The sequence below is a fragment of the Nicotiana tomentosiformis genome, chromosome 9 (genome assembly GCF_000390325.3).
Source record: "Nicotiana tomentosiformis chromosome 9, ASM39032v3, whole genome shotgun sequence".
NCBI classification, from domain to species: domain Eukaryota; kingdom Viridiplantae; phylum Streptophyta; class Magnoliopsida; order Solanales; family Solanaceae; genus Nicotiana; species Nicotiana tomentosiformis.
In genome coordinates this window covers 78,484,252-78,511,423 of record NC_090820.1, presented here as the reverse complement: position 1 = coordinate 78,511,423, position 27,172 = coordinate 78,484,252, and the positions used below count along the sequence as shown (strand labels likewise).

Sequence of the window (27,172 nt, the reverse complement as noted above, 5' to 3'; positions counted from 1 at the left end):
GGAATGTGTCGTATAAATTTAAATTGAGGGAGTATTTAATATTTTCAAAAGGAAAAATGTTCAAATTAGAAGATCAACAAAAGACTCGCAACAACACATGGAATGACTCAATTTCTTGATTTGTGCATGTTATCCATATTTAGAAGTCACATTAGTTTCTTTATATCGTTCCAATTTTATCCGATGTCAGTAACACCGAAGATTGGGGCAACGTCCTTTTGTTGAACAAGTCCCTACCGTATAATACCCCGACTTTGACACCTCTCCACTCTACACAACGTCTTTTTTCTTGTATATAAAAGAACTTCTCTTTTATCTCTCTGGCCCCATTAATTTTTCACTCTTTCCCAAAGCTAAAACACTCATAAAGCTTGACAAAAAATTCCATTTTTCTCTTTATCATGGCCTCAGTTTCTCCTCCCTTGAAAGATGAGCTAGACATTGTAATACCCACAATTAGGAACTTGGATTTTTTAGACCTTTTTTTCAGCCATATCATCTCATTATTGTCCAAGATGGTGATCCCTCAAAGACAATTATGGTCCCTGATGGCTTTGATTATGAACTCTACAATCGCAATGATATAAACAGTATCTTGGGTCCAAATTAAAGGCTTCTTGCATTTCCTTTAAAGACTCTGCTTGTCGTTGCTTTGGTTATATGATCTCCAAGAAGAAATATATCTACACTATTGACGATGATTGCTTTGTAAGTTCATTCTATCTTCGGGTAATGTTTATTTCTTTTCACGGGGAATTAATATAATGCATGCCGGTGGTATACACAAGATTTTTGTACAAGAGGTATGAGATATATTATTATAACTTTACATGTATGACGTGATTTTAGGTTTGGAGCCGTAGAGGTATTAAGGCTTTACTTCATGTCTCAAATTGACATTTATGTATGGATTCAAGTTATATATGATGGTGTAAAATATTTACAATGCCGGTGTAGTTTATAGTTACCATATTTTATTAGGTTACAAGTTAATGCTTATTATAAATATTTACTTGTAATTAAGTAAGACTTGATTGTGTAAATATTTTTTTACGTCGACGATACATAAACCTTAAACTGATTTTACATTATGTCCAAATTATGTAGGTCTATTATATAATGTGTACACACACATACAAACATAGTTCTTCAAAAAAATTCTGTGTATGTACACATATTATATAATAGACCTATATAATTTGGACATAATATAAAATTAGTTTAAGTTCTATGTATCGTCGATGCAAATATATGTATCGAATGTTCGGCAAAGCGATATAGAATGATTTCATTAATATATTGGTCTAATTGGTTGAATGATTAATAAATGTCGTTAGTAATATAACTTAGTCGTGTTGTGAAAATTTCTCAAAAAATTACTTGTGTAGGTTGCAAAGGATTCAAGTGGAAAAGATATCAACGCATTGGAACAGCACATAAAGAACCTTGTGTGCCCATCAACTCCCTATTTTTTCAACACACTGTACGATCCATTCAGAGATGGAGCTGATTTTGTGAGGGGATACCCTTTTAGCCTTCGTGAGGGTGTCCCAACATCAGTGTCCCATGGCCTATGGCTCAACATCCCCGATTATGATGCACCTACACAACTTGTCAAGCCTCTTGAGAGGAACACTAGGTTTGCTTTTCTTTTCGGAATTAAGTTATATACACTGATACTATAGATTCATTGTTTAATTACTTTTGTAGCTGGTATATATAGATTATATATAGTTATACACATATTATACATGGATATACATCCGCGCATCGGTTATTTTTAGTTAAGTGGTTGGGAATCCATTGTTTAATTACTTTTTTAGCTGGTATACATAGATTATATACAGTTATACATATATTATATATGGATATACATTCGCGCGCGGCTATCTTTAGTTTAACCAGTTGGGTGGACGACTGTTTAGCTTAATTCTTTAATTTTTTTTAATATTATAAATGTACTTTAATTTGTTATAGCAGGTAATGCACCTTTTTTTTTAATGTTATATCAATCAAGATTAATAAGGAGAGGGGGTTGAAAATACTTCGTTGTTATATAAACTATCTTACTTTTACCCTTCATTATACTTTGCGGCTATTCATACTATTGTCGTTAGCAAATCGTCTCGTATTTGTATTTGACCTAAAAGACCTTTGACTTGAATTATAATAAAGCGAGTAAGTTTAAAACATATTCATAAGTAGACGGGTGAATTTAGACCTTTTTTCCAAAAGTATTTTCGCACATGAAATTCACAAATACATGCTGAAACTCCCTTAAAGTCACAGACAAATACAAGATAATTTGCTGACAACAACAGTATAAATAATCTTATAATATAATAGGGGATAAAATTAAAACATTTCATATAGTTGAAATGTAAATATGAACCTTTTCGCTGCTAGTCACAAATGCAGCTGCCTTTAAGCGACTTACTTATATGAATAATTCTTACATATAACCTCTTTAATTTCTTTGTGTGGCAAGTTTGATTTAAGAAAGTTTTCTAGTTTTTTTTTTTTAATTAACTTGTGGGGAACATCTGTTGAACAGGTATGTTGACATGGTGTTGACAATCCCAAAGGATACTCTCTTCCCAATGTGTGGTATGAATCTTGCATTTGATCGTGACCTTATTGGGCCTGCTATGTACTTTGGACTCATGGGAGATGGCCAGCCCATTGGACGTTACGATGATATGTGGGCTGGTTGGTGTTGCAAGGGTTGCCCTTCTTTTAGTTGTTAATTTCTAAATTGAGATTTTTTCTTTCCTATATAATATTTGAAACTTATTTATTAAAATTATTCAAATATATATATATATATATATATATATATATATATATATATATATATATATATATATATATATATAATTGAGGGGCAACAACCTGCTGATGTGGCTTGCCTCATTAACGAGGAATTACCCTTATCTTTTTTTCCCATTTTTTGAGCTTTTCCACTTCTATTATCTCATTAAATAACAAAGGTAGAAAACGCCAGTTAAATGACAAACGAAACGTTTCTTCTTCCTTCATTGATAATGGTAACCCTTCACATCTGCAAAATTCTAGGCGTTCTACACGGCATATTGGATCCCATATCTCATCCAACTTAACCTAAGTACCTAACAAATGCCTCAATTACTCCAGATTTTCTTATAAAACTATCTATAATGCTGATTCATTTTCGAAATAGATTTTCCTACTTCTTCAACATCTCATCATTCTCTTCAAGAAATTCAACACAGAATACTACCTTGAAACGGAGAAGATCATAGATATAGGAGCAGTTGCAAAATTCATAAACCCTTATCAAAAATATTATGACATCAGTTCCGTTGCATTGTCACTAGAGCAGTTCACCGTAAGGATTCAAATACAATGGCCAGTAACTTTTCTTCTAACCCAAATTTTATGCAGCAAATCGTATAATCATTGACTCTCTTGATCGTTTTAATAATAGGAAAAAACGATTTTGAACTGCGTTTTAAGTACTTGCCGCTACCAAGTTTTCAAGCTTCTGGTCATTTGGCTACACTTTCTTGCAGATTCGATCACAAAGTGGAAGAGAGCATTTTTTTCCAGTAATTGTAGGAAAAGATTCAACCACTATTATCATTAGTTGGTAATGTCTTCCTTCTCCCCTTTTTATTCTCAGTTAACCGTTAATCTACTTCTATCTAATTACTGTGCATATCGGATTTTGTTCACCCAGTACTATCGGAATTTGTATCACTGAGACGACTAATATAAACTTAAAAAATTGATAAGGTTTCTAAAGCAATAGTAGCTATATATCTTAAATAAATATTTTATGGGTAACATTCATGCACGCCTAATGTTTACACCAATATATATGTTTCGTTACATAATCTGTTAGCTTTTAATTATATTAATCAGTACAATTTCTAAGATGGAAGTAGAGAAACAAATATTAATTTGGTGATTCTTTTTTTGACCTTATTTTATTTGATTTTGTGATAAAGAGAATGGTGTTGTTTTGTGCCAAAGTTTCACCATCGAAGCAACAAGGTAGATAGGTGTTAGTCATGGTGGCAGGTGGCTCTGCCCCTACTCCTTCCATTGAGGTTTGTCCATCTTTTTATTTGGGTAATTCCATAAAAATTTGATATTTTTGTAGTTTTGAACAATTTATCAGTTGATCTTTTTGTTTGGATTGTGAAATGGTCACAAATTCATGTTGTATGCCGAGGTGTACTCTCTATCACTTTGTTCATCGAGTAGCTATTTTATCGCATAAATTATTTAGGTTACCATAAGAAATAAGCCTTCAGAGGTGTTTCAACTTTTGCGCCGCTTAATTTTGACAGTTATGACCGAAAAAGTTGAAACTTTATAGAAATTGCAGATATTTGATGATTTTTTTTTAATTTTTAAATAGTTGAAATGTTGTTTGTATATACAAATTAGGACTCAAATACATTATGTGCTTATTTGCCAACTTTTTAAGTCTTTCTAATTATCAGAATAAATGTCAACATTCTGCTATGAAATATTTATATCGTTTCTATTCTTTCTTCGATGTTGAATGTTAAAGGAGAGCTGCATATGGCTTCATGAGGAAGAGTTCTGCCTCGCATTATTTGAACTTATCTTTTCCTTTGGCGATGTCGCTATTAGGTGCTTCTCTCTATAACTGGATCGTTCTCAGCTTCCGTTCAAAGATATCAAATTGTGATGCCATTGAATGCTAAATTGAATGAGTCAATAGTTCAATTAATCGCAACAGTGGTTGTTCATGGAATAATTTTCATTAGCCTTTATTTAATTTGTAGGTGGTTTATCGCGTTTGTGATAAAGTTGGTGGTTTTTCCGTTATTTTTTTTATGTATGCAGTAGAGGCCTTTGAGATTGTGGAGCTAAAAAATATTGTGCCTCTTGAGATTATTAATAAGGCTTTTGAGAAGTTCGAAAATTATATTGCTCTCATCGCTTTCGATTAATATTGCTTTCAGAATGGGATTTATAAGGTTCTACTCTTGATTACTTACAGTACCAAGAGTCAAGCAAATTATTTGGCTCATAAAGCGAATTGTGCCATATAAATTGGGACATGTATTTATTTGGCTCTACCAAGTTGATTTGTTTTACTTTCTTGCAAACTACTATTGTTTATGTTCTCCCCTGCAAAGTGTATTCTGTGAGAGAGAGAGAGAGAGAGCACCCTTTTTTCTAATCCTCAGAGTTTGTTTCCTAGGATTTACGTACAAAGTTTTGTAGTAGCTGTTCGGTGCACGAGCAGTTGGCTTCTCTAATTTGATTTTATTGTTCAGTTGTGCATATCGGTTCTTGCTTAGAAGATTGTTGGTTGATTCACTGAAGAGAATCCCTCGAAAAATATCTTTTAAGAGCAGAAAAATAGCAAAACGACCTTCTAGAAGTATAGTTTTTTGAAATGGAGTCTTTTCCTTTGTCTTATACTCTTCACCGCCAGATAAAGTTACTCACTCTCAGGGAACAAAGATTATATACAAGTGTTTATTCCCTTTGTGAATTTGTCAGACTTTTTGTATCTTCACTTTAGCATTCGGTGTATTTTGAATTATTCCAATATGAAAAGTTAAACATTATTTACAATTTATTTTCACACGACGGAATTAGAAAGAATAAAATTATATTATTGGAATTTTAAATGGTTATCTTAGGAAGGTAAATATTTCTATATCCGTTATTTATATTTTATTCAGACACCTAACCATACAAGTATGACGGTTAATGTTTCCCATGAACAAAAGTTGAGTAATTTTTCTATTTCTCTTCCCTCTATGTGAATTTGCCGACATTTGTTTATAAGCTTTATTTTTATCATTTTAAGTAGTCATTTTTTTTTAATAAATTTACTATGACTTACTTGCGCAAAGCGCGAGCAAAATTACTAGTTTTATATATTACTCGTCCTCAATAAGGTTTGCTTACAATTTATATACAATCTCTTATAGCGCTCTTCCATCTAAATAAGACTCCTTCCAGTTGTGTGTTATATGTTTTCAGCCATAATTAACGTAACTCTTCTCTCTGCCACCTCCCTCCTATAACCAAACCCCATCTTTTCTCCTATAACCAAACCCCATCTTTTCTGCTTCTTCTCATTTTCATCCAAACAAGGACCACACCATCTTTACCTCTTAATTTTATATGTTGAATAAGGTGTTATTGATGTGTTTATGTCATTTGAGATTGAAAAAAATTATTTAATGAAGTTTTTAGAAATTGTCGTCGTATTAAGTTTTAGGATGAAAGGAAAGTGGATTGCAATTATCAGTCATTATTGCTGCTATAATATTCTAGTTTTTCAGTTTAACAAACATGAATCAGTGCACATGAGTTAGTTTGAAATTCATTCTATACTTTTCTTTAAGGAAAATGCATAAGTACCCCCCCAAACTATAGTCATATTTTCAACTATACACATTTACTTTACGGGGGTCCTATTATCTCCCTAAACTATTTTAGAGTATAATTATTTCCACCCTAAAGGCTTATATGGCAGTGTGTGTATTCTACTCTCTCAAAGAGAATGGGGAGTAGATTTTTTTAAATTAAAAATATACTTTCTTTCCTTTTCTTTTCTTTTTCTTTTTCTTTGCCTTTTTCTATAATATTCTTTTCTTCTCTTCTTTACATGAGGTTCCTTCGAACATAACATACACCGATGACGTCTGGACAAAATTTCTGTCACAGAAAAAAATTTTGCGCCAGAAAAAATGGAGTTCTTGAAATTCCAACGACCACTTATATTCTTTATTTCTTTTTCTCTTTCTTCCATACTAAATCACAATTTCAAGAAAAATTTATACATATATAAAGCAAAACACCATCAGATCTGGACAAAAAATATCTGTCACAGGAAATTTTTTTCGCGCCGAAAAAAATGGAGTCCTTAAAATTCCGACGACCACCATTTTTCAGCTTATATTCGTTTTTTCTTTCTTTTTATCTTCCTCCCACACAAAAATCATACTTTCTGTCACGCCCTTAACTTAGGCCTGGACGTAACACGGCACTCGGTGCCCGACTATATTGACCGAGCGAATCAACTGGCTGGCTGAATCAACATGTGATATCATAACATACTGAATGCGGAAGATAAACTAACACATGTTGATATACTGAAAGTTTGAATGATATAAATCAAAGTGTGAAAATACTAATACAAGTCTGAAACATATCCATAGTCAACATTGCTTAACATGAAAAGTATGTGACTCTGTCTAACCGTTACTCTAGTCTATGAAGCCTCTAATGAAGTACTAAAAATACTGACTGTCTGTAAATACTGAAAGACTGTAAAGTAATGATAATTCCCTGAAAGAACTAGGGCTCACCCAATAGCTGGTACGAGAATCCTAGCGCTCTGAACCGTCAACTTGTAAATCATTATCTGCATCGTGAGATACATGCCCTGGGCAAAAGGGGAATCAGTATATTTAAATTGCACTGGTATGTAAAGCAACTGAAAGAAAGAACTATAAATACTGAAACTGAACTGATAACTGAGAACTGATAACTAAAATGATAACTACTAAAACTGAAACTGAGCTGATAACTGATGACTGAAATGATAACTGTTGAAAATGAAACTGAAATGATAACTGATAACTGAACAAAGGAAGTAAGGATATGAATATTCCCTCTTCTGAATGATGAACCACCTGTTTATCTAAATAAACTACGGCCTCGGGCCCAATATATATGTGCACAAGCTACGGCCTCAGGCCCAAGTATACGTATACATAACTACGGCCTCAAGCCCAAACATGCATAAAGCATAAACTATGGCCTCAGGCCCAAATACATGTGTTCAACATTCAGGGATTTAAATTCAGGAACAGAGAATCATATTGTAATATGTGATGCTGAAATAGTGAATCATATTGAGTTACATGATACTGGAATACTGAATAGGACTAGACTGAGACATGTATTCTTGAACTGATTATGAACACTGAAACTTCAATTGTTTATGACATGCTGAGTAATCTAGATTGAGACTCATGGGCATCAAACCCGAGTCTATATTGATTACGCACTGAGCTCACAACGTTCAGAATGAAAGTCATGAACGAGTTACGAAGCTAGGGAATAGAAGTTCTGAAACTATTCAAGGAACTAGGCATAACTATATATTTCTGAAGCAATTAGTAACGTTGTAAAAAAAATATAGTGTAGGAGAATCATTAACATTCCCAAACATAGAAAGTTAGCCTCACATACTTTGACTCCGGTCCTTTTAAGTGTATCACAATGTTCGTCGCCTCTTTCAACGATAATCTATGTCAAAATATATCAAGAGGAACCAATATTAGCACTAATTCTCGTATTTTAGTCACTTAGGCATTTTATCAAACACCTTATGGGCGTAAAGCCTCATAGCCCTTAGTAATTGGTCTTTTCTTCACCAAGTTCTCATTCTACTACTTCTAGGTGATTCTACAATCCCAAATAGATGTAACTAATACCATTTCTCATCACCCAAATGTTTACAATAATTATAAGTCAATAACCCAAAATCCTAGCATAGTTCATATGGTTCTCTTTATCAAACCCATTTACTATTCTCCCAAGAAATCATCAATTCATAACTATAAATGATTAGTGAGTAGAAACATTACCTTTTTTGAAATTCAATCCTCTTGAATTCGAGTTCTAGGGTTTCTTTTTTGAACAATAATGTCTCGATCGAATATTTAATGATTTGAAGGATTTACCCAGGTTAATAAGGTGTTGGAGAATTGAAATTAACTTAAAATCATCTTTAGAACTCACCTTGGATGATGGAGGGAGGGGAAGTTGGGTTCTTGAGAGATTCCCTTTATTGAGCAAACTTACGTGTTTGAGGTGTGGGGGACGAGGTAGGGTTTAAATAAGTGTACGCATCCCAAAAATTGAGGAGAAAATAAAAGTAGCTCTGATAAATATCGTCGGCGCGGGGCATCATCTGAGGTGCCAAAATAACTGTGCAAGGCGCCATCAGAAGCGCCAAAACTACAGTGCCTTGCACTGTCAGTGGCGCTAAGGTTAATGCCCTAGACAGTGCCTTGCACTGTCTATGACCGTGAATTTTTATGGCCTTGCACTGTCTAAGACTATAAGACGGACCTCCCATAAACTTAGTCGATTCTATCGAATTTTATACACCTCACTCTCAGTCTTGATTCCAAAATAACTGTTTCTATCCATACTCATCCCGGTAGGACTTCACATGCCTAAAATGTCACACTAATACTCTTTTAACGCATCCATACCTAATCCGAATTTACGTAGTATTACACTTTCAAGAAAATTTATACATATATAAAGCAAACACACTCAGATTTGGACAAAAACAATTGTCACCGGAAAGTTTTTTCGCGCCGGAAAAAATGAAGTCCTTGAAATTCCGGTGACCACCATTTTTACGCCGCCATAACCACTAGTGATATTCACCATCTAAAAGTCTTCCACCAAAATAGTCATTTAAAGGTCTCAAGCTAAGAATAACAGTAAATTAGACATTTAACAAGTTAGAGTTTTTAGGAATTATTTCATATATACCAATCGTTTCATCCATGAAAGAAGAAAGAAGACTATATTAATTATATATGAATCAATTTATCTAAGAAGAGAATAGTAGAAAGGAAAATAAAAGAAAGGAAAAAAGAAAAGAAAAATAAGGGAAAGAATAAGAAAAAAATTAATTTTAGTGAAAGCGAGTGTAGTTCACAACCCAACAATAGTCTGGTTGTCATATTTCAAGGGTGAATTTATTCTACTTTAAAATAGTTAAAAGGGGTAATAGGACTCTCGTAAAAGAAAGGCGTATAGTTGGAAATATGGTCATAGTTTGGGGGGTACTTATGTATTTTTTCTTTTTATTATTTAACAAATTGAGTAAGAAAAGAATAATGTATGGTACATCAACATACAAATTAAAAATAAATTTTGTACAAATTTAATACAAATTTGATATATCTGCAACAACATACATACTAAACATAAATATCATAAAACTAATTACACATTATACAACGTATTTACCACTTATCTACAACTTTCATACATCATTCTTACCCAGTTAAATACAACTACAATATCATACAATTTTATATAATATGTCTTTTGTATGTATTTTGTATATGATTTGTATATATTTTGTATGTAGTGTGTTCTTCTTACTCTCTGAAATTCTAATCAATACTTCCTCTCTTAATACAATTTTGATACATATCAACAACTTTATGTAAAAAGATAGTATTTATAACTTACATACAAATTTCATACAACGACTCATACATTATACAACTAATTTTTAACTTTTATACAACATTCAAATAAAAAAATACAACTACAAATAAAATACAACCAAATACAGTTTTTATAAAAATTTCATACAACTATTATACAACTTTAATATAATTTTGTATGCATATTGTATGTCATGTGTTCTTCTTCTTCTTCTTCTTCTTCTTCTTCTTCTTCTTCTTCTTCTTCTTCTTCTTCTTCTTCTTCTTCTTCTTCTTCGAATTTCAATCTGAAATCCATCCAAAATTAAATCTAATATTCACCAAATATTCTCAAAATTGAGATATAAACAGTAAACTCCAAAGAATATTCCCAATCATTTGCAATAACACTCAATCCAAACAAATAATATTTTTTGAAAATCCGATTTCGAATTCAAAGCTTTGAAACTTTTTAATGGTTGTCAATGGTGGAGAATCAAAAACTTTCAAACTTTATTGATTGACAATTTTAGTTCGAACAATCGAGCCAAATAATTAATATCCATCTGCTGCTAGCCCTCCATCGGAACGCCAACAAGAAAAGGGAAACCTAGAAAAGCTCCAAACTCCAGCCATGACAAAATTCAGATTGATAAAAAATTAATCCATTTCTTTACCATTGTTAAAAAAAATTATGAGCTCCAGAAGAAAAAACCTTGTAGAATAACTTTTGATCAAAATTTAGATACTTAGAAATGCATATAGGTTACCGTAAATTGTGGTTTCTCTTATATCAAGATGACAAAAGATATATTTTGCAATAGTTATAGTTTTACTCTGGAGAAGCACAAAGTACAAAATCTGCGAACATAAGAAATATCAGCTATGTTTCAATTTATGACAATTTTTCATTTTTAATACATTTCAAAAGAATGATACATTTCTACATTTGTGCATAATTTAATTTTAATCCCTTAAACTTCTCATTTTTCTATTAATGATATATTTTTATAGCCATATAAATGCCAAGATATGCTTAAGGTCACAAGCTCCAAACATCTTTATTTCTTCAATTTCTTGCCCAATCAATTATCATCATATAAATGAAAACGGAGGGATTAGTATCTTTGGATAGCAAGATCAGAAAATTTTGATCGCGCATTGATTGAACTATTTTTACAGGTAATATGCGATCACTTGGGATTAGGAATCAAGACTGGATTACCCTACATCTATCAGGCAAGAAGAGATCATTCCATTTTTTCAGACATTAACCCTCTCCAAGGAATCTACTTCTGTCCAAAAATGCTATGTTGAACTTTCAAGGCTTGTCAAGGAAAAGCTTGGGAAAATAGATCCCTATTTCCTGAAGCTTTCAGATGAGATGGTCACTTGGATTGCAGCTTGGGATGAGCTCAACCCAGCTTCTAAAGATTCTTCCAAAGTTCCCAATGGCACTTCCAAATGAAAATTTCATTCGTTAATTGCAACAATTTAGTTTGAAGTGTTAATAGTCTTCAATTTACTTAGTTTTGCAGTTGTATTGTTTTAGTATTTCCTCTTGGAGTTCTAGGTTTAGTCAAAATGAATAAGGGGGTGATATCAATAGATGTGATCCTCCTCCATTGCTTTTAGTAGACTGCTAAGAGCTACAATGCAGGGCTTGTATTCTGGTCTTTGTAGTTGTTGAAGGAAAGCTTCAGGTGTATAAATTTATCGATTGATGACTTGGTAATACCAATTCAAAATTCTGGAGATGTATTCGTTTTCACAATAGATCTCATTCATTTTCAATTTAATGTGGGAAAGACTAAGGCTGTTGCATTTGCTGGACTCACTATTCGAAATCCAGGAGTCATCACTATCGCGTTTGCAGTTTTTGGTTCAGACCCACCAATCAATCCTGATGTTCTCATAAAAGCATTCCAAGTTGACAAGAAAGTTGTGGATTACCTCCAACTGCTTGTGTCACATAAATAAGTAATCTTGACGACTGGCTTTCCTCTCCATTTCAGTGCGATGTATTATTGGATGAGGGCATGTTATGGCTTGTTATGGAATAATAATACTTTGTTACTCATGTTTAGCCAAAAGGAGAGCCTTGACATAACTGGTAAAGTCGCTGTCATGTGACCAGGAGGTCACGGGTTCGAGCCGTGAAAAGTGGAAACAACCTCTTGCAGAAATTAGGATAACCCCGCGCATAGTTGGGAGCTTAGTGCACCAGGTTGCCTACTTATGTTTAGCGAGGCAACAAATCTTTAGAAGCATTAGTTCCACAAGAATACCACCTACAGCAAGAAACAACTTAGTTATATTTTACAGGTACAATGAGGGGTGCAGCAATTTTTTCTTTTTCAATTTTATCAACTTTGAAAATCCTTGAGCTGTAATCACTGACTTCACAATACCACTAATCAAAATTCAGCATTTAGATGCAGAAAAAGAGAAATTCCAGTCCATAATCTTTCTCTCTGTTTTGTTGGAAACAACAGTTACTGTAGCTTTACAGCTGACATAGTCATAACAACTATCGACAGTATGACAATAGGCTAATGTTTTTACATAGTAGTACTATTTTTTTTTTCTAAGAAAACGAATGGAGAACAAGAAACAATATGTTACACAAAGAACTTATTAAATCAGAGTAATATCAAAACTAAGACAAAAGGTAATAAAGGGAAAGTGAAAAAAGAAATGGCCTACCTCCTTTAAGATTCAAAAAACCGACACAAATGAAATATCTACCTCCCAAGTCCTACAAGCATTTTCACAATCCTCTCTGCAAGGAAATGCAGAAGAAACAGATTATGAGAGGATAAAAAGCAGGCACAAGACCAGTTTGGCCTAGATATAATTTATGAACCAGGCAGTGGCGAATGCAAGATTTTGCACAAGTGGTGTCGGACTATTGTCGCGATTTGTCTTGTAAGATGTTTAGATCTGAGCTTTTGGTGGATTTAAGGTTTATTTTCAGTCTAAAATTGATAGTTACTTCATATTATTTTCAGGCGGTTTCAACCTATTGTATGCATACTTATTATTTTTCAATATTTTGCTTTTCATGAAGCAGTGTTAGATGACACCCCTTAATAAAGAGTATCTCCGCCATTGGAATCAGGATCTTCAGTCCTCTTACGCTTGGCTGCAGGCTCATCACTATCCTCAAAGCTGCTAAATGCATTCACTGCTTTGGTACCCAGAAGAGACACATGCTTACCGGTAATCTGGCGACCTGCCCTGAGTTTTGGGCCCCAATGCCTTTCGGGATTAGGAAGGAAACGAGCAACCTTCTTGGCCTGTGCCTTGCTAAGGGATGCAACAGCCTGAGCAAAATTAGCCTGAAATGAACTTGAAGCTAAGATATTAATTCCAGATACAAGACTACAGAAGGGCATATCACATTAGAAGTCAGCTGATGTCTTCCCCGAGAATCCAAAGGACCTTGTTCTTTCATTAAAGACAGAGTGAGGTACAACACAAGTCTGACACATGTAAATAGGTGTACGTATATGTGTGATGACCCGATAGGTCATTTTCAGTTTTAGCCCTCATTTTTGTGTTTTGAAACCTCGAATAGCTCCGTTTATCCTTCCTCGATTTGCGTGCGCAGCCAGTGTCCCCATTCCGGAAGGTTTTTATGAGAAAATTGATGAAAATGTGAAATCGAGCCTTAAAATTCATTTGAGTTGACTACGGTCAACGTTTTGTGTAAACAGACCCGGATCAGTGTTTTGGCAGTCCCGGTCCGGAATCGAATTCGAAAGTCCCTAACTTGATTTATCATAATTTGTTGAAAACTAGTAATTTAAAGGTTTAAAGGATTCATAAGTTTGACCGTAGGTTGACTTTTTTGATACCGGGTTCAGATTTCGGTTCCGGAACTTGCTATAAGTTCATTACAGTATTTATGACTTGTCTGCAAAATTTGGTGCAAAACGGAGTTGATTTGACGTGATTCTGACGTCCGGTTGAGAAATTGCATGTTCTTAAGTTTCATTGAAAATTACATTTGTTTTGGTGTCCGATTCGTAGTTCTAGGTGTTATTTTGGTGTTTTGATCGCGCGAGCGAGTTCGTATGATGTTTCTACACTTGTGTGCATGTTTGGTTTGGAGCCCCGAGGGCTCGGGTGAGTTTCGGATAGGCTACAGATGTTTTGAACTTAGAATTTCTGGTTTTGGCTTCTGCTGTCAGCTGGTGTGTCCTTCGCGACCGCGAAGATACTCCCGCGATCGCGAAGAGTAGTTTGGGGACTGGGGTGGATTTACTCATCGCGAACGCGAGGTTTTGATCGCGAACGCGGAGCAGTAAAGGGTCTGCCCTTCGCGAACGCGGCCACTCCATCGCGAACGCGTAGTGTTAGAGAGACGGGGCTGGGAATGGAACTTACTCTACGCGAACGCGGGCCCAGGCTCGCGAACGCGAAGGCGAGGTGGGCTAGGTCTACACGAACGCGTAGTGTTTCGCGATCGCGTAAGCCAACTGGGCAGTACCCTTCGCGAACGTGTCAGGTGTCTCGTGAACGGGATGAACACCTGACGCCCAGTCATATAAACATTCCAAACACGGGATTTCATCCATTTTTCACCATCTTTTCATTAGAGCTCGGCCTAGAGGCGATTTTGAAGAGAAATTTCATCACCCTTTCATAGGTTAGTGTATTTTAACTTGTTTTCTTCCATTTTCATCATCACCCACTAATTTCTAGCCTTAATCTATGTTCTTTTATGGTAGAAAATTAGGGATTTTGGAAGAATTGAGAGTTTTTGTAAAATTGAGATTTAGACCTCAAATTGAGGCCGGATTTCGAAACTAATTACATAATCGGGCTCGGAGGTGAATGGGTAATTGAGTTTTGGTCTGAATCTTAGGTTTTGACCAAGTGGGCACAAGGTTGACTTTTGTTGACTTTTTGGGAAAAGTGTAAAGATCTTAACTTTATGTATTGTAATTGATTTCCCTAGCACTATTTGATATTATTGAGTCGATTTTGGTTAGATTCGATTGGTTTGGAGGCGGATTTTAGAGAAAAAGCCCTGGTAGAGCTTTGATTTGCTTGCGTAGCGAGGTAAGTGTTGGGTCTAACCTTGATTTGAGGGAATTAGGAACCCTTGAGCTATAAGCTATGTGAATTACATGTGTAGCGGCGTATATGCGAGGTGACAACCGTATATACATCATCAAATTACTTGTTTCCATGCTTTCCGTATTTCATTAATTACTTTATTCCATGACTTAACCGTTACATTACTTGTTTTCCGTATCTTCATTGCCTCATATTATGTCTTGTTTCATGCCTTAATTGCTACATGCTTATTTGACTTCTATGCCATAATTGCTACTGGCCATTTAGCATTTCTTGTATTAAATTGTCCATCCCCTCCCGGATTCCATAATTATTTACTACTTGTCTCTATTTGTTTCCCTCATATATCTAAATTGTCTTGTGCCTTGTTGCCTTATAGTTTCGTATTAATTGTTGCCTGCATTGAAGTAGTTTCACTTGTACGTATTGTTAAAAGTAGATACCATTGAGTTGGTAAAGTTGAGACATCCGAGTAGTTCGAGTCTCTTTGATTATCATGTTATTCTCCATTGCCCGTACATTTATTCTCTTGATGTATGATTTCTTGTAAATCTTAGTTATTGAGTTACTATTGTTAATTGACATTGTTTGGGGAGCGGGTTGCACGCCGCAACGGAAATTGAAAGCTAATGAATTGAAATGTCGCAATAAGGATGGACTATGATATTGACAAACGATTATATGGTAGGGTTGGGTTGCGCGCCACAACAGATAGTTTAAAGTTGATATTGTGGGATCAGGTTGCGCGCCGCAACATGTTGATAAAAGTTATATTTGTTGTAATTGATGGATTGGCCTCGGTTGTTGAGATGAGTCAAATGACTGGTTATTCGGGACTCTCAGCTGGTTGATTTGAGCTTCGTTGATATCAATTACTTGCTTTACTTCTATTCCGGTCTTTTCTGTTATTATTATTATTATTATTATTATTGCATATAGGTTAATGTAAGTGGCCCGCCTTAGCCTCGTCACTACTTCGTCGAGGTTAGGTTCGACACTTACAGAGTACATGGGGTCGGTTGTACTCATAATACACTGTGCACTTCTTGTGTAGATACCGGAGTTGGTCCCAGCGGCGTACCGTAGACTTGCTAGGATCCAGTTGCCAGAGGAGACTTGAGGTATAGCTGCACAGTGTCCGCAGCTCTAAGTCCCCTTCTACTTCTTTTAGCTGTTCATTTGATTCAGACAGTTATGTTTATTTCATATTATTATTTGTAGTATCTTAGACGCTCATGTAATCGTGACACCATATCCGGGGTTTGTATTTGGATTTCGTCACTTATTAGTTTATTTACCTTGTTTCAGACTATTCGGTTTCTTTATTGTCATCGTATTTGAAGTTTGTTAAATGGTTAATAATTACATCTAACGTTGGTTTACCTAGCAAGTGAAATGTTAGGCGCCATCACGGTCCCGAGGGTGTGAATTCCGGGTCGTGTCAATATGTATGGTGATTACTAAGTCTCTCATAGGCATAGGTTGTTATTTACCTGTAAATCCTTTTGATCTCACTGAAATGAGTATATGATGGCAAGTTTGTTATCAAAGAAATTCAAACTTAATTAGAATCATTGTAATTTGTAACAAGTGTGAAAAATGAGGAATTCTCATATAGAGTGTAATTGACGTTTGGTGATATGTTGCACTCAGATGATGGCCTAACATTTGAATTCAAGGGAAGCAAAAGTCACAGGAGAATTGCATTAGAGTCAAGAAACTGGAATGACTTGATCCACGACCAAACATGGCTGCGAAAGGTTGAAGGCTGAGAATATAAAAGTTGGACAGTATTTTATACTCCTAACTAGATTTGGAATAGTATATTTTACAAATACAACAAACTAGAATACAGATCTATCCTACTACACCAATGTCATATGGTAATCAGTACCATACAGAGCACAACACACAAAAGGGAAACAGAAGGTCAAGATTCACCTGCAGAACAGGTTCCTTAGCAAGAATCACACTTCCAGCCTGGTTAGATGGTTGAGCTTTCACAGGATGATTTTTGACCTGCACATGGAATTTTATTACTTCTCCACTCATGGAACATGCAAAACTATAAACATGTAAAGCAAGGGTTGCTCATATAATTATCAGATTAGGCTCTACAAGAGAAACAATCTGACACAACTCAAATTATTATACAGAACTTTAAGCTGCAATGAAGTGCTAGGAGTTACTTCTCCTTTATTCTTCAGGGCTATTTTTTCTTTTCAATTTTTTTTTTAACACAGGTAACTATTTCACTGATCAAGAGACAAAAACAAACACAAAGATGGTGCTTGGTGCTTGGCATTACATAGTCTGGCAACGCTCTAAACAAAAACAAATAGAAGGGTTCCCATCTGTACTTTTTTTTCTTTCCTATTTTTAAGGCAAGAAACAAGTAAGAGCTGACAGAAACAAGCAAACAAGGTACATTTACCCAGCAACGCATGATATCCCAAATGGTGTGCATAGGAGCATCTGTTTTCAATCCCAAAGGATTCATATGAGTCCCCGATATGCGATATCCTGCATTGATTACAGCAGAGTGAAACATAACTGCTGAGGGAGAAGTGCACTTCAGTGTTGCGGAGATATTGTGCAAACTCAGAAACAGAGGAACATCAGGTAATTCCTGCAAAAAGGTTCTTTTCATTGTTTAGGTATCCAATAAGAAGTCAAGCAGATCAGAAGATTCTCTTCCCCCCACCCACAAGATAACCGTTGAAAGTGCTTCTCCATTGATACGGTCTGCTACAAAAAATTTAGTCACCAGGAATTACTGTTTTTCTTAAAATTTATGTACAATGAGCATGGCAGCATGAAAAGTAATGTCGTCACTTGCCAAAATCATCAGGGCATATATGGTAATTATGTATAGGATATGTAATTAAATGAGAACCTCTCTAATAGTGGTAATTAGGTACATAATGTAGCAAAGATAGGTAAAAATTCCAAGAAGATTCATGGTGTTTGGTAAAGGAAATTCGCGCTTGCGAAAGCCCAATCAAATACAAAAGAGAAGCTTATGTGGAATAGAAACATTGTATTCTACTTATAATCTTATATCAATGATAGAGTTATTATTACTTCATCCGTTTAACTTGATGCGTCTTAGTTTTGACCATGCACGAAGTTTAAAAATGTAAAGAATTTTTTTGAATTTTGTAGTCTTAAATTAATGAAGTGCACAATGCACCAAAAATACTTTGAATCTTATAATCTTAAACATGTCATGTTATTCCTAAATATGAAAAGGTGACATATTTTCAAACACAAAGTAAAAAAGAAAAGTAAGACACATGAATACAAATTGAAACGGCCAGAGTAATACTTTTTACAAAAAAAAAAACGTTATGAAATCATCCTTTTATTTAGAGCTGTTAGAGTCACTCTCTAACTTCCCAACTTGTCAAATGCCATTTACTCTATGTGATTTGTAGTATAAATAACTGGAGATCAAGACCCTGTTTTTAAAACGTATGCTCATCAAATAAACGAACTTTTTTTTTATATGGTTAGTACTAAATGACTGTTTATATCCCTACACTGTTTACCATTTATGTTATACCTCTCACTTACAGGGGTAGAATAATGAATGTCATGTCGTCAACTACTACTCCCTCTATTTCACTTATGTGGTGTAGTTTATTGGCATAGAGTTAAACGGAGAAAAAAGACTTTGAAACATGTGGTCTTAAATATGCCAAGAGATTTTCATGACTATAAAAGCATCATGTTAAGGGTAAAATGGATGTTTAAAATTGAATTGCCTTCATATATAGAAAGACACGGACTAACAAGAAAACAATGTTACATAAAATGGAACAGAGTAGTCCAATTTCCAGCAAAGTTTTTTTTTTAAAAGGAAAAAAAAACAGAAAATTTGAAAGAGTGCGAAGTGCCAACTGGTAACTGGATAAGTCAGAAGTGAAATGAGCATAATACCAATTATAGGCAAACCACACCTCTGAAATTGCTGTCAAAACAGCACAGATTCGATCATAAGCTGGATACCATTCCTTCATTGATTTCACATCAGCAAGTACGGCAGCTACCCATTCTTGATCATGGATGGGCGCAGACCATATGGGTCCACCCATATTGAATTTTTTTCCACAATCACTGCACTCTTGAGGAACAGCTGGGCCGAATCCAGGGTGGTATCTGAGTCTGTTATCCTAAAGAAGCAGAAAGATTCAATATAAATGTGGGTATCCACTTAATTGTACCTTAAAACAATATCTTGTGAGGACTATTTATTAACAAATTCTATGAACAGAACCCATGATATAAAGAAAAAAGGAGATGCCTTCTCCGCTGCACGTACAACAGTCTCAAGGTTTCCTACAACTTTCTCCCCACTAGCAGACGAACTATCATTCTGCCAAAGGAACCATTATTCTTAATCTTCCACAATAGACCAAGAAACAAAAGCAGGTAAGCAGTTTTAGTTGTTTAAAGAGTTCTAATATATTCAGCATTCTCTTCCCTATAATAGGACTTTCAAACAAGGTCAATTCATAAATCAAGTCAAATACTATTCAAGTCCGTCTAAAAAACAAATTGGACTTTCATCTACTTTGTTTAACGGATTTGAATAATACTTAGTTTGATTTATGAATTGACCTTTCTTATTCTTCTCTCTTATCTCTTCAATTTATCTCCATTCTGACCTACTAAAAGCCAATGTCAGCACAATCAGAAGATGACATTGAGCTAATAACTCATGCTAAGTATGAATAATACCATGCATTATCATGTATCTACTACATCTTTAGGAACTTCTTTCAACTATATCACCTACATATCTAGGCCCAATGGAGTATGAGCTGCTCAGTCCAGCACAGGCAGTTGTACAATCAAGATACAACAGAGATTTGAATTGGATGCAAACCTTTGAGATAGTTCTTCCGACTGGCTGAAGATGGAAAGAATCACAACCAGTGCACTGATAGACATATGAGAGCTTCAGAGGAGTATTCTTCATAGCACTTGCTGAACTGTACATAATTGAACTCTTTAAATACCCTGACATCAGACATAGTACAACGAAAAACTATGCAAGATTGGACTAACAGCTAAAGTTAATGGACAAAACGCATACCTATAGATACGAACAAAAACACGTACATAGAAGTCCATCTGAACAGATAATACTGGAACAATATATCTTTTGTACCGATTTGCATGGCTCTGATGTGAAATTAGAAATAACAATGAAATAAAACTTAAGAACTGAAAATAATAATGGTACAAAATTGTTATTCACTTTTAAAAATAGAGAAACAAAAACGAGAATACTACTAATTAAGTACATGCTTAAGTGCCAGGTTTTTCCTCCCTGTTGGAGTAACTTCAATATCCTACAGTAGGCTAGTATCTTAAACACGATATGAAGATGTATATAATGATAGAAATTACAAGGAGACACCAGAACACTTTTTTTTTTTTTGGGGGGGGGGGGGGGGGGGTAATGATAAGGAAGAGATAAGAAAACGTCCACCAAGCAAGTACCTCGATGCAGGCAAGAAGGATCCGCAAAGCCATTTCATGGCAATATTTCCCTCTCAATGGATAGGAGCCATATCTAGTTGCACAAGTAAGATGTGTTCAATGATGAATAAAGTTAGATAATGCCAGAAGCAAGGAGAATATGTTGGTTACTTGGAATAGCATACTTCTCCATTTCCCCCACATAGCACTGCCAAATCAGTAGCAGTACACATTAATATTCCCCCGTCTGCAACTGATTGAACAGCAGAATCCAAGAACAGAGATGGTGATCCATAAGGATCAAGATCAACCTGCAAGAACAGTAAGAAAAGAAATATAAGAATGATAGTTCATCTCTAAAGCAGTAATTTTGCTTGTCCTAGGAAATTACTAGATGCACCTCTACAAAAGGTCATTTCCATTGAAGAATGTTATTGTTTTAACCCTACCACATCAAACTCTTTGGGGTGGGTAAGCATATATACTCGAGCATCAGCAAGGTGGGACTCCAGCTTTGAGCATGCCACAGCACCGTTGAATCTTATGTTTCTCCTGCAAGCTTCTACAGAGACTGCAAATGGAAGAAATATTCCAATGATAAACATGACCAAGTCAAATGGTGAAACAACAAACCTTTCTGTCTGTGCAAAATTTGAACTCTTGACACCTTGTTTGATACAGATATCCGCTTGTGAACAAGTATAACAAGATCTATCGTTTAATGACTACATAAGATGCTCTGAAATCTTATATTCACAAGATAGAGATCCTCTCACAAATATTAAAAGTTTTAGGAATCCACCAAGTTAACACTTCTAGTACCTAGAATAAAATGAGGAAATTTAAGCATATGTCTGACTACATAATTGTATTCTAGTCAGATGCTCACACTTAAGCTAGACATTGTGAAACTATTCGTTGAAACATTCTTATATTTCTCTATCAGAATCTCTTTAATCCAATTGTGCAATAGCTTCTCTCCCTTTTCCTCTAATTTTCTTTCCCTTGGTTAAGGAATGGGGGCAGGGTGCAATAAGACTTGCTAATTCTAAATGCATCACGTAAACTGAACTGGAGTCACCTTTATCATTGTCAAGGGCCACAACTTGACCAATTCCTTCTACTTCACGTGCATATCTTAAAGCCCTTAATCCAGAAGCTGAAAGAGCCTGTTAATAAAATTGAAGAACAAATCTTAATCATTGTAAACTTCTATCTTTTAATTCTTACAGAAGACAGATTGAATAACCAGTAAGCCGTTAGCAATCAACAGAAAGTGAAACCTCAAGAACTCGTGCTGGCTTCAGCTCTTCTCGGTCTTTTCCCTGTAGATTTCTGGTCGGCGCCCCTGAGATGCTACATGGTTCATCCGAGGACATCTCTTCCAAGAGTTCATATCCATCATTGGATTTTCCATTATACTGCACAGAATCAGCTGGAGGTTCCATTTCAGAAACTGATTTATCTGGTACTTTAGGGCCAGTCTTCACTCGTCTGTCCAACATTGATTCATGCTCCAGCTTGCGCTGTGATATAAAGGTCCTCAAAACAGCTATAGACATATCTCTATTATTCACCTGGTGTTAATAGATTTAAACTATCAGATCGTGATATCCCAAAGTGAAAAAGGTGACCTGCAGTATGGTGGCTACCACAACCCTTGAAGGTTCCAGTGTAAATTACAAAGTAAAAAGGATACATACTCCTTAAGATGCAATAGTATATCAGTAAAACACAAAAACAGAAAAGTAATTACATGCATTTTCTCTATTACCAAATTAATACCATATGTAATAGATTCACTTAATGCCCAAGGAGATGGCCGGTTTACTTAGGCATAGAAGTAACAACCTTGAAATCTCAGGTTCAAATCCCATTTACAACACTCATAACTTCAATACTAGTCCATTTGCTCCTCCAATGTTATTGGGCAGCTTTCTCCTATATCTGAGCTTGTGGCAAGCAGACTGGTGGATTAGTCAAGGTGCAAACCAACCGGCCCAAATACCACAGCCATTAAAAGAAATCCAAAAATAATATCACAACTTAACCATGCTCTTGCTTCTGCACCACCAATACCACACTTCCCATCTTGTGCCCTAAAATAATGATTAAAATCTTTGTAAGTGACTGTAAATATTTTTAACAGTGACAATGTAGCATACGATCATGTTCATCCTCAGTGTATTAAATACTCCGCCCTTGGTTCTGAAGAGTGTGCTTGAATGACCTTTTTGCGCATGTGGCCTCTATGTGAATCGATCTCTCTGCTGAAGAATGTGAGGCCAGAGAGTCCGTTGGAAAAATAGAAAGTCTCCCTCTCTCCCAAATCTTTCACTATCTCACATGTTACACCACAAGAGCAGTGATTCAATATCGTAGATGTTGCAACTTCTAGTGCCATATATTATATCTCTCACTTGAGACTTCTCAAAGTACAAAAGTTTCTTATATGTTATAACCACTTTCAATAAGAAGTATACTTTCACAATCTCCATTGTCAAAACAGGTATGAGGTCAAACGGCAAGTATTCATAGATAAGCGCCCATGCAATTTTTAATAATACACATAACGAGATTGGAATGCCGTCTACCTAGTACAAGTAAAGAAACAGAAGAAGCAACACACAAATAACGACCTCTTTGGCAAAATATCAAGCAACTATATGACATGATGATTGCAATAGCCACCTCACCAGCTATAAGCTACTTACGAAGGTCACACAAATAAGCCCACAAATGTATTGTTGGTTCTCAGCTAGAGAAGACAGAGCAGTGAGGATTTCCCTGAATCTCTAATGCTAACCTGGAAGGCTGCAACCAAGAATAATTGCAGCTATAGACTAAATGCAATGTCGTATTCTTGCAACAGAAAATCACAGAACAATTTTAAATAATGCAATTGCTTTCCTATTCTGCCAGTTTAATCCCAGAGTGGTACTCAATGCCCGACCTTGTAATTTGATGACAATCTTTGAATTTCAGCAATATCTTTCTGCTTAACTCAAGCTCAAAGCAGTGGCGGATGGAGCATACCATCTACGGGTTCAACCGAACCCGGTATTTTCCACGCGGATTATAGATACATGTGTAAAATCATTAAAATGTTTGAAAAATATTAAATTTTTTGTACCCATAATTTCTAAAGTATAAAGGGTTGAGTGATAAAAAACTAAAGGTTGAACCCATCAAACTTAAATTGTACATCCGGCTCTGACTAAAAGGCAATGACAATTCAATGATCAAGTTGTCAAATTGACAATGGGAAGAAATCACACAAACACATCCTTTTTCTCGTGAAACTACAAATGTATTAAATACTCTTTCCGTTCCAAAAATAATTACACATCTCTATATCTAAAAACACTTTATCATGACCTTCTCATTTTACCCTTAATGAGAAGCTTTTACAGCCACACAAAGGTTACAATATGTTTAAGACCACTGGTTTCAAAAGCTTCCAAATTTATGTGAAGCACTTTCCTTTTTCCTTTATATGTGATACATTTCTTTATTCAGAAATAATTAACTTTAAACTTCGCATTTTTTAATGGTTAATGAGACAATTTATATTTATAACCAACAAATGCCTATGACTTGTTTTAGACCACAAATTTCACAGTCAAACGCGCTACATAACGGAGGAAGTACTTATTTCTACCAATTTCGCACCCCATAATAACAAATAAGTAATGTCCAGTTTTTGTATTCCACGGACATAAAGGACCCATTTGGCCATAGATTTTGCCAAAATAAATTTGGGTTTTATTTGGCACATGTTTGGCCATAGAATTTGCCTACATTTTGGCAAAATCCCAAATTCCAAAACCAGCTATGTGTTTGCCCATAGGTTTTGCCTACATTTTGGCAAAATACGAAATTTTTAAAAATTGCCCCAAACTTTTGTATTTTATAAAAGAGCACACCATTTAATGTTGCTTCGTCTTCTCGGTCACCTTATAGTGTATCACTTAGTTCATTTTATAATAATTTTGTATCAAATTTAATTTATGTTCAGGACTATGATTTGCGATAATATAATGAATGTTATTGATAATGGTACTGTTGGGTATTTGTGATAGTTTTTAGAATTTGTGGGTACAAGTCATTGTTTCATGTTTTTTCAAAATAAATTTGGGAAATATGTTTCGAAAACCGATGTACAAACACATTTTCATCTTCAAACCAAATTTCACTTAAATCAGATTTTTCAGAATAAATTTGGTAATCTATGGCCAAACGCTAGCAAAATCGTAAATTAAAAGTTTTAAAAAAAAGACCTGGGTTTTGTTGTAAAAGACTTGATTTTTGGAATGCATAAGAATCTCAGCTTCTCCTTCTTTGATGATGGTGTAATCATTGAGGTCAAAGGAAGTGTCTTTCTGCTGCTTCTCTTCATCCCTTGTTTTTTCCTTATCCATTGATGAATTGGGATTTTTCTGTTTTAAAAGCTTGACGAGAGATTCGGTATCCGGAGGATGAACAACTTACCTTCAAGAACCTTAAACCCCTATTTCCACTCTCACTCTATGAAGAAAAAGAGAAAATGTAGAAATGGTACCTTTTGTTTGGGATAAGTTTAACATGGTCCTTTTTAGTTGGAATTGGATATGAAAATTTCTTTAAATTTTTAATTTTCGGATGGAAGAAGTACAATCCAAATTCCATTGAAATAATCTATGACTGGATTGAATTTTTTAAGTTCGATTTTGGATTAATCGGTTTGAATAATTTTTTAGTTTGAGTTGAATTATTTTTTTCTAACAAAAATGAATATGCAAATGAAGTATTCATATTAAATTACCTAAAAAGTTCTTCATTCTCACTGCAATCATCCAATAAAGTATTTAAGTAATAAAATTATTATCAAACAAAATGCAATAGTGACATTAATATATCCAAATTATAATGACATTAAGAAGTAACAACAGTAAAATTATATCCAAATAGAAGGTATTATGACAATAATTTAGTAATTAGTATTGAATATATGAGATAGTGTCTAATGACTAGGATATTGAACTTATTACTAGTGGCATATGGATAATTGACTAATGTCTAATGGGTTGCACTAAATATAAAGTATAAAAAATTAGATTTTCGGATATCCAAAAATTCAAAGTACAAATCCAACATCCGATCTGAATCCAAAATTTTAAATTTAAATCTGAAATCCTATTTGCAATCCGAAAATTCAAACCAAAAATTCAAAAAGTTTGAATTTCGGGTTTGCTAAACTCTGACTTCGAGCAATTTTAGTATTCTATGTTTGTTAAAAGTGAGTATCGTGATCTTCATCAAATAGATTTTATGAGAATTATGAAAATCTTTTAACAAGAAACATGAGAAAAGTCTCAACAAGTCTCAAAAACTGCAATACCAAAAAATTTCACTAGACACCAAAAGATTTAATAAATCAAAAAGTTGAACCAAACCCCAGAAGTAGATCAAAAATAGTATAGATAGTATAAACTGCAAAAATTATAGCACCAAATATGAATTTATATTAAATCCTATTTTTAACAATTTCTGTAAATCTAAAAACCAGAGTTTATTAAATATTTTTTAGAGATCAAAAGTGTTCACTTTTGACAAAACTAAAAGACCAAAATTGCTCGGAACTATATCTAAGAGATCATTTTGAAACTGCCTCCAAACATAAGGGGCCATTGTTATGTTATCCTGAAAAATAATTTAAAGTATTTTTTTATAATAAGAAAAAAAATTCACTGAACAAATACTTTCTTGTGAAAAAAAGAATAATTTGTTCTTGAATTTCAGAAAACTCTTATAAGTAGATTTAGTGAAAGATAGTGTACAAGGAGAGAAAAAGATTATATAAACGATACTATTTAGTTGATAATGTGATTTAGTATGTATATAGATCTTAGATCCTACGCTTTCTAATAGTTTTTTTTGTCTTACTTGAAATTTTCATGCTGGTAAAAATATGGAGAGCATTTAATACTACTTTTTATTTTAATTTTTATTTGTATTTTTATAATGTTGGTTGAGATGAATTTAAATGAAATATATAGTTGTGAAGACTCATATAGCCGTTTCCAATTTATTTGGAATTAGGCATAGTATTTGCAAAAAACTCTTATAAGGGCAAACCTTTCGCACATACTTTTTATTAATCTCAAGTTGTGTTTAGACATAAGATTCATTTAGAAGAAAAAAGTCCGGGGAAGCATAAGATTTATGAGAGAAAACCAATATTTCAATTAAAGTTAAAATATTTAAATACCGTAATTACAATTACACCTAGCAAAATTAGTATTTGCAAGTAATAATTTCAATAAGGAGACTTTTATTATATATAAAAAATAGCAATTAAACGAGTACATGTGGGACTGGGCGGGAAG

The 27,172-nt window shown here is 34.4% G+C and overlaps 1 protein-coding gene and 1 pseudogene across 8 annotated transcripts; one reads left to right on the top strand and one right to left on the bottom strand.

Moving 5' to 3' along the window:
• Positions 1-380: 380 nt before the first annotated feature.
• Positions 381-11,895, top strand: LOC104104861 (probable UDP-arabinopyranose mutase 1; annotated as a pseudogene).
• Positions 10,219-25,352, bottom strand: LOC104115936 (tRNA (guanine(26)-N(2))-dimethyltransferase 1-like). Of its 8 annotated transcripts, none has more exons than XR_011410934.1 (14): positions 25,085-25,349; positions 22,088-22,381; positions 21,886-21,973; positions 21,254-21,375; positions 20,976-21,115; positions 20,826-20,898; positions 20,416-20,504; positions 20,206-20,311; positions 19,277-19,489; positions 17,749-17,943; positions 17,256-17,333; positions 12,933-13,567; positions 12,180-12,517; positions 10,219-10,534 (listed from the first exon to the last, which is right to left on the bottom strand). XR_011410934.1 is itself a non-coding variant. In XM_009626670.4 (14 exons), the coding sequence occupies exons 1-13, from the start codon at positions 25,223-25,225 to the stop codon at positions 12,971-12,973; spliced, it is 1,698 nt and encodes a 565-aa protein (XP_009624965.1). In that variant the 5' UTR covers positions 25,226-25,349; the 3' UTR covers positions 11,931-12,517; positions 12,933-12,970. The 8 variants fall into 8 exon arrangements, 6 of the variants coding, with proteins under 6 accessions (XP_009624965.1, XP_033517127.1, XP_033517126.1 ...); XM_009626670.4 differs by lacking the exon at positions 10,219-10,534 and having other exon boundaries at positions 11,931-12,517; positions 12,933-13,008; positions 13,447-13,567; XR_004512025.2 differs by lacking the exon at positions 10,219-10,534 and having other exon boundaries at positions 11,931-12,517.
• Positions 25,353-27,172: the final 1,820 nt, after the last annotated feature.

What these genes read in the sequence shown, in the direction of transcription:
- LOC104115936 (XM_033661235.2), bottom strand. Translation starts at nt 25,225, where the DNA reads ATGGATAAGGAAAAAACAAGGGATGAAGAGAAGCAGCAGAAAGACACT. An exon ending in AGCCAGCACGAGTTCTTGAG is followed by an intron (nt 21,974 to 22,087) that starts GTTTCACTTTCT and finishes TTTTATTAACAG; the next exon opens with GCTCTTTCAGCTTCTGGATT. An exon ending in GGAGAAGTATGCTATTCCAA is followed by an intron (nt 20,899 to 20,975) that starts GTAACCAACATA and finishes TTGTGCAACTAG; the next exon opens with ATATGGCTCCTATCCATTGA.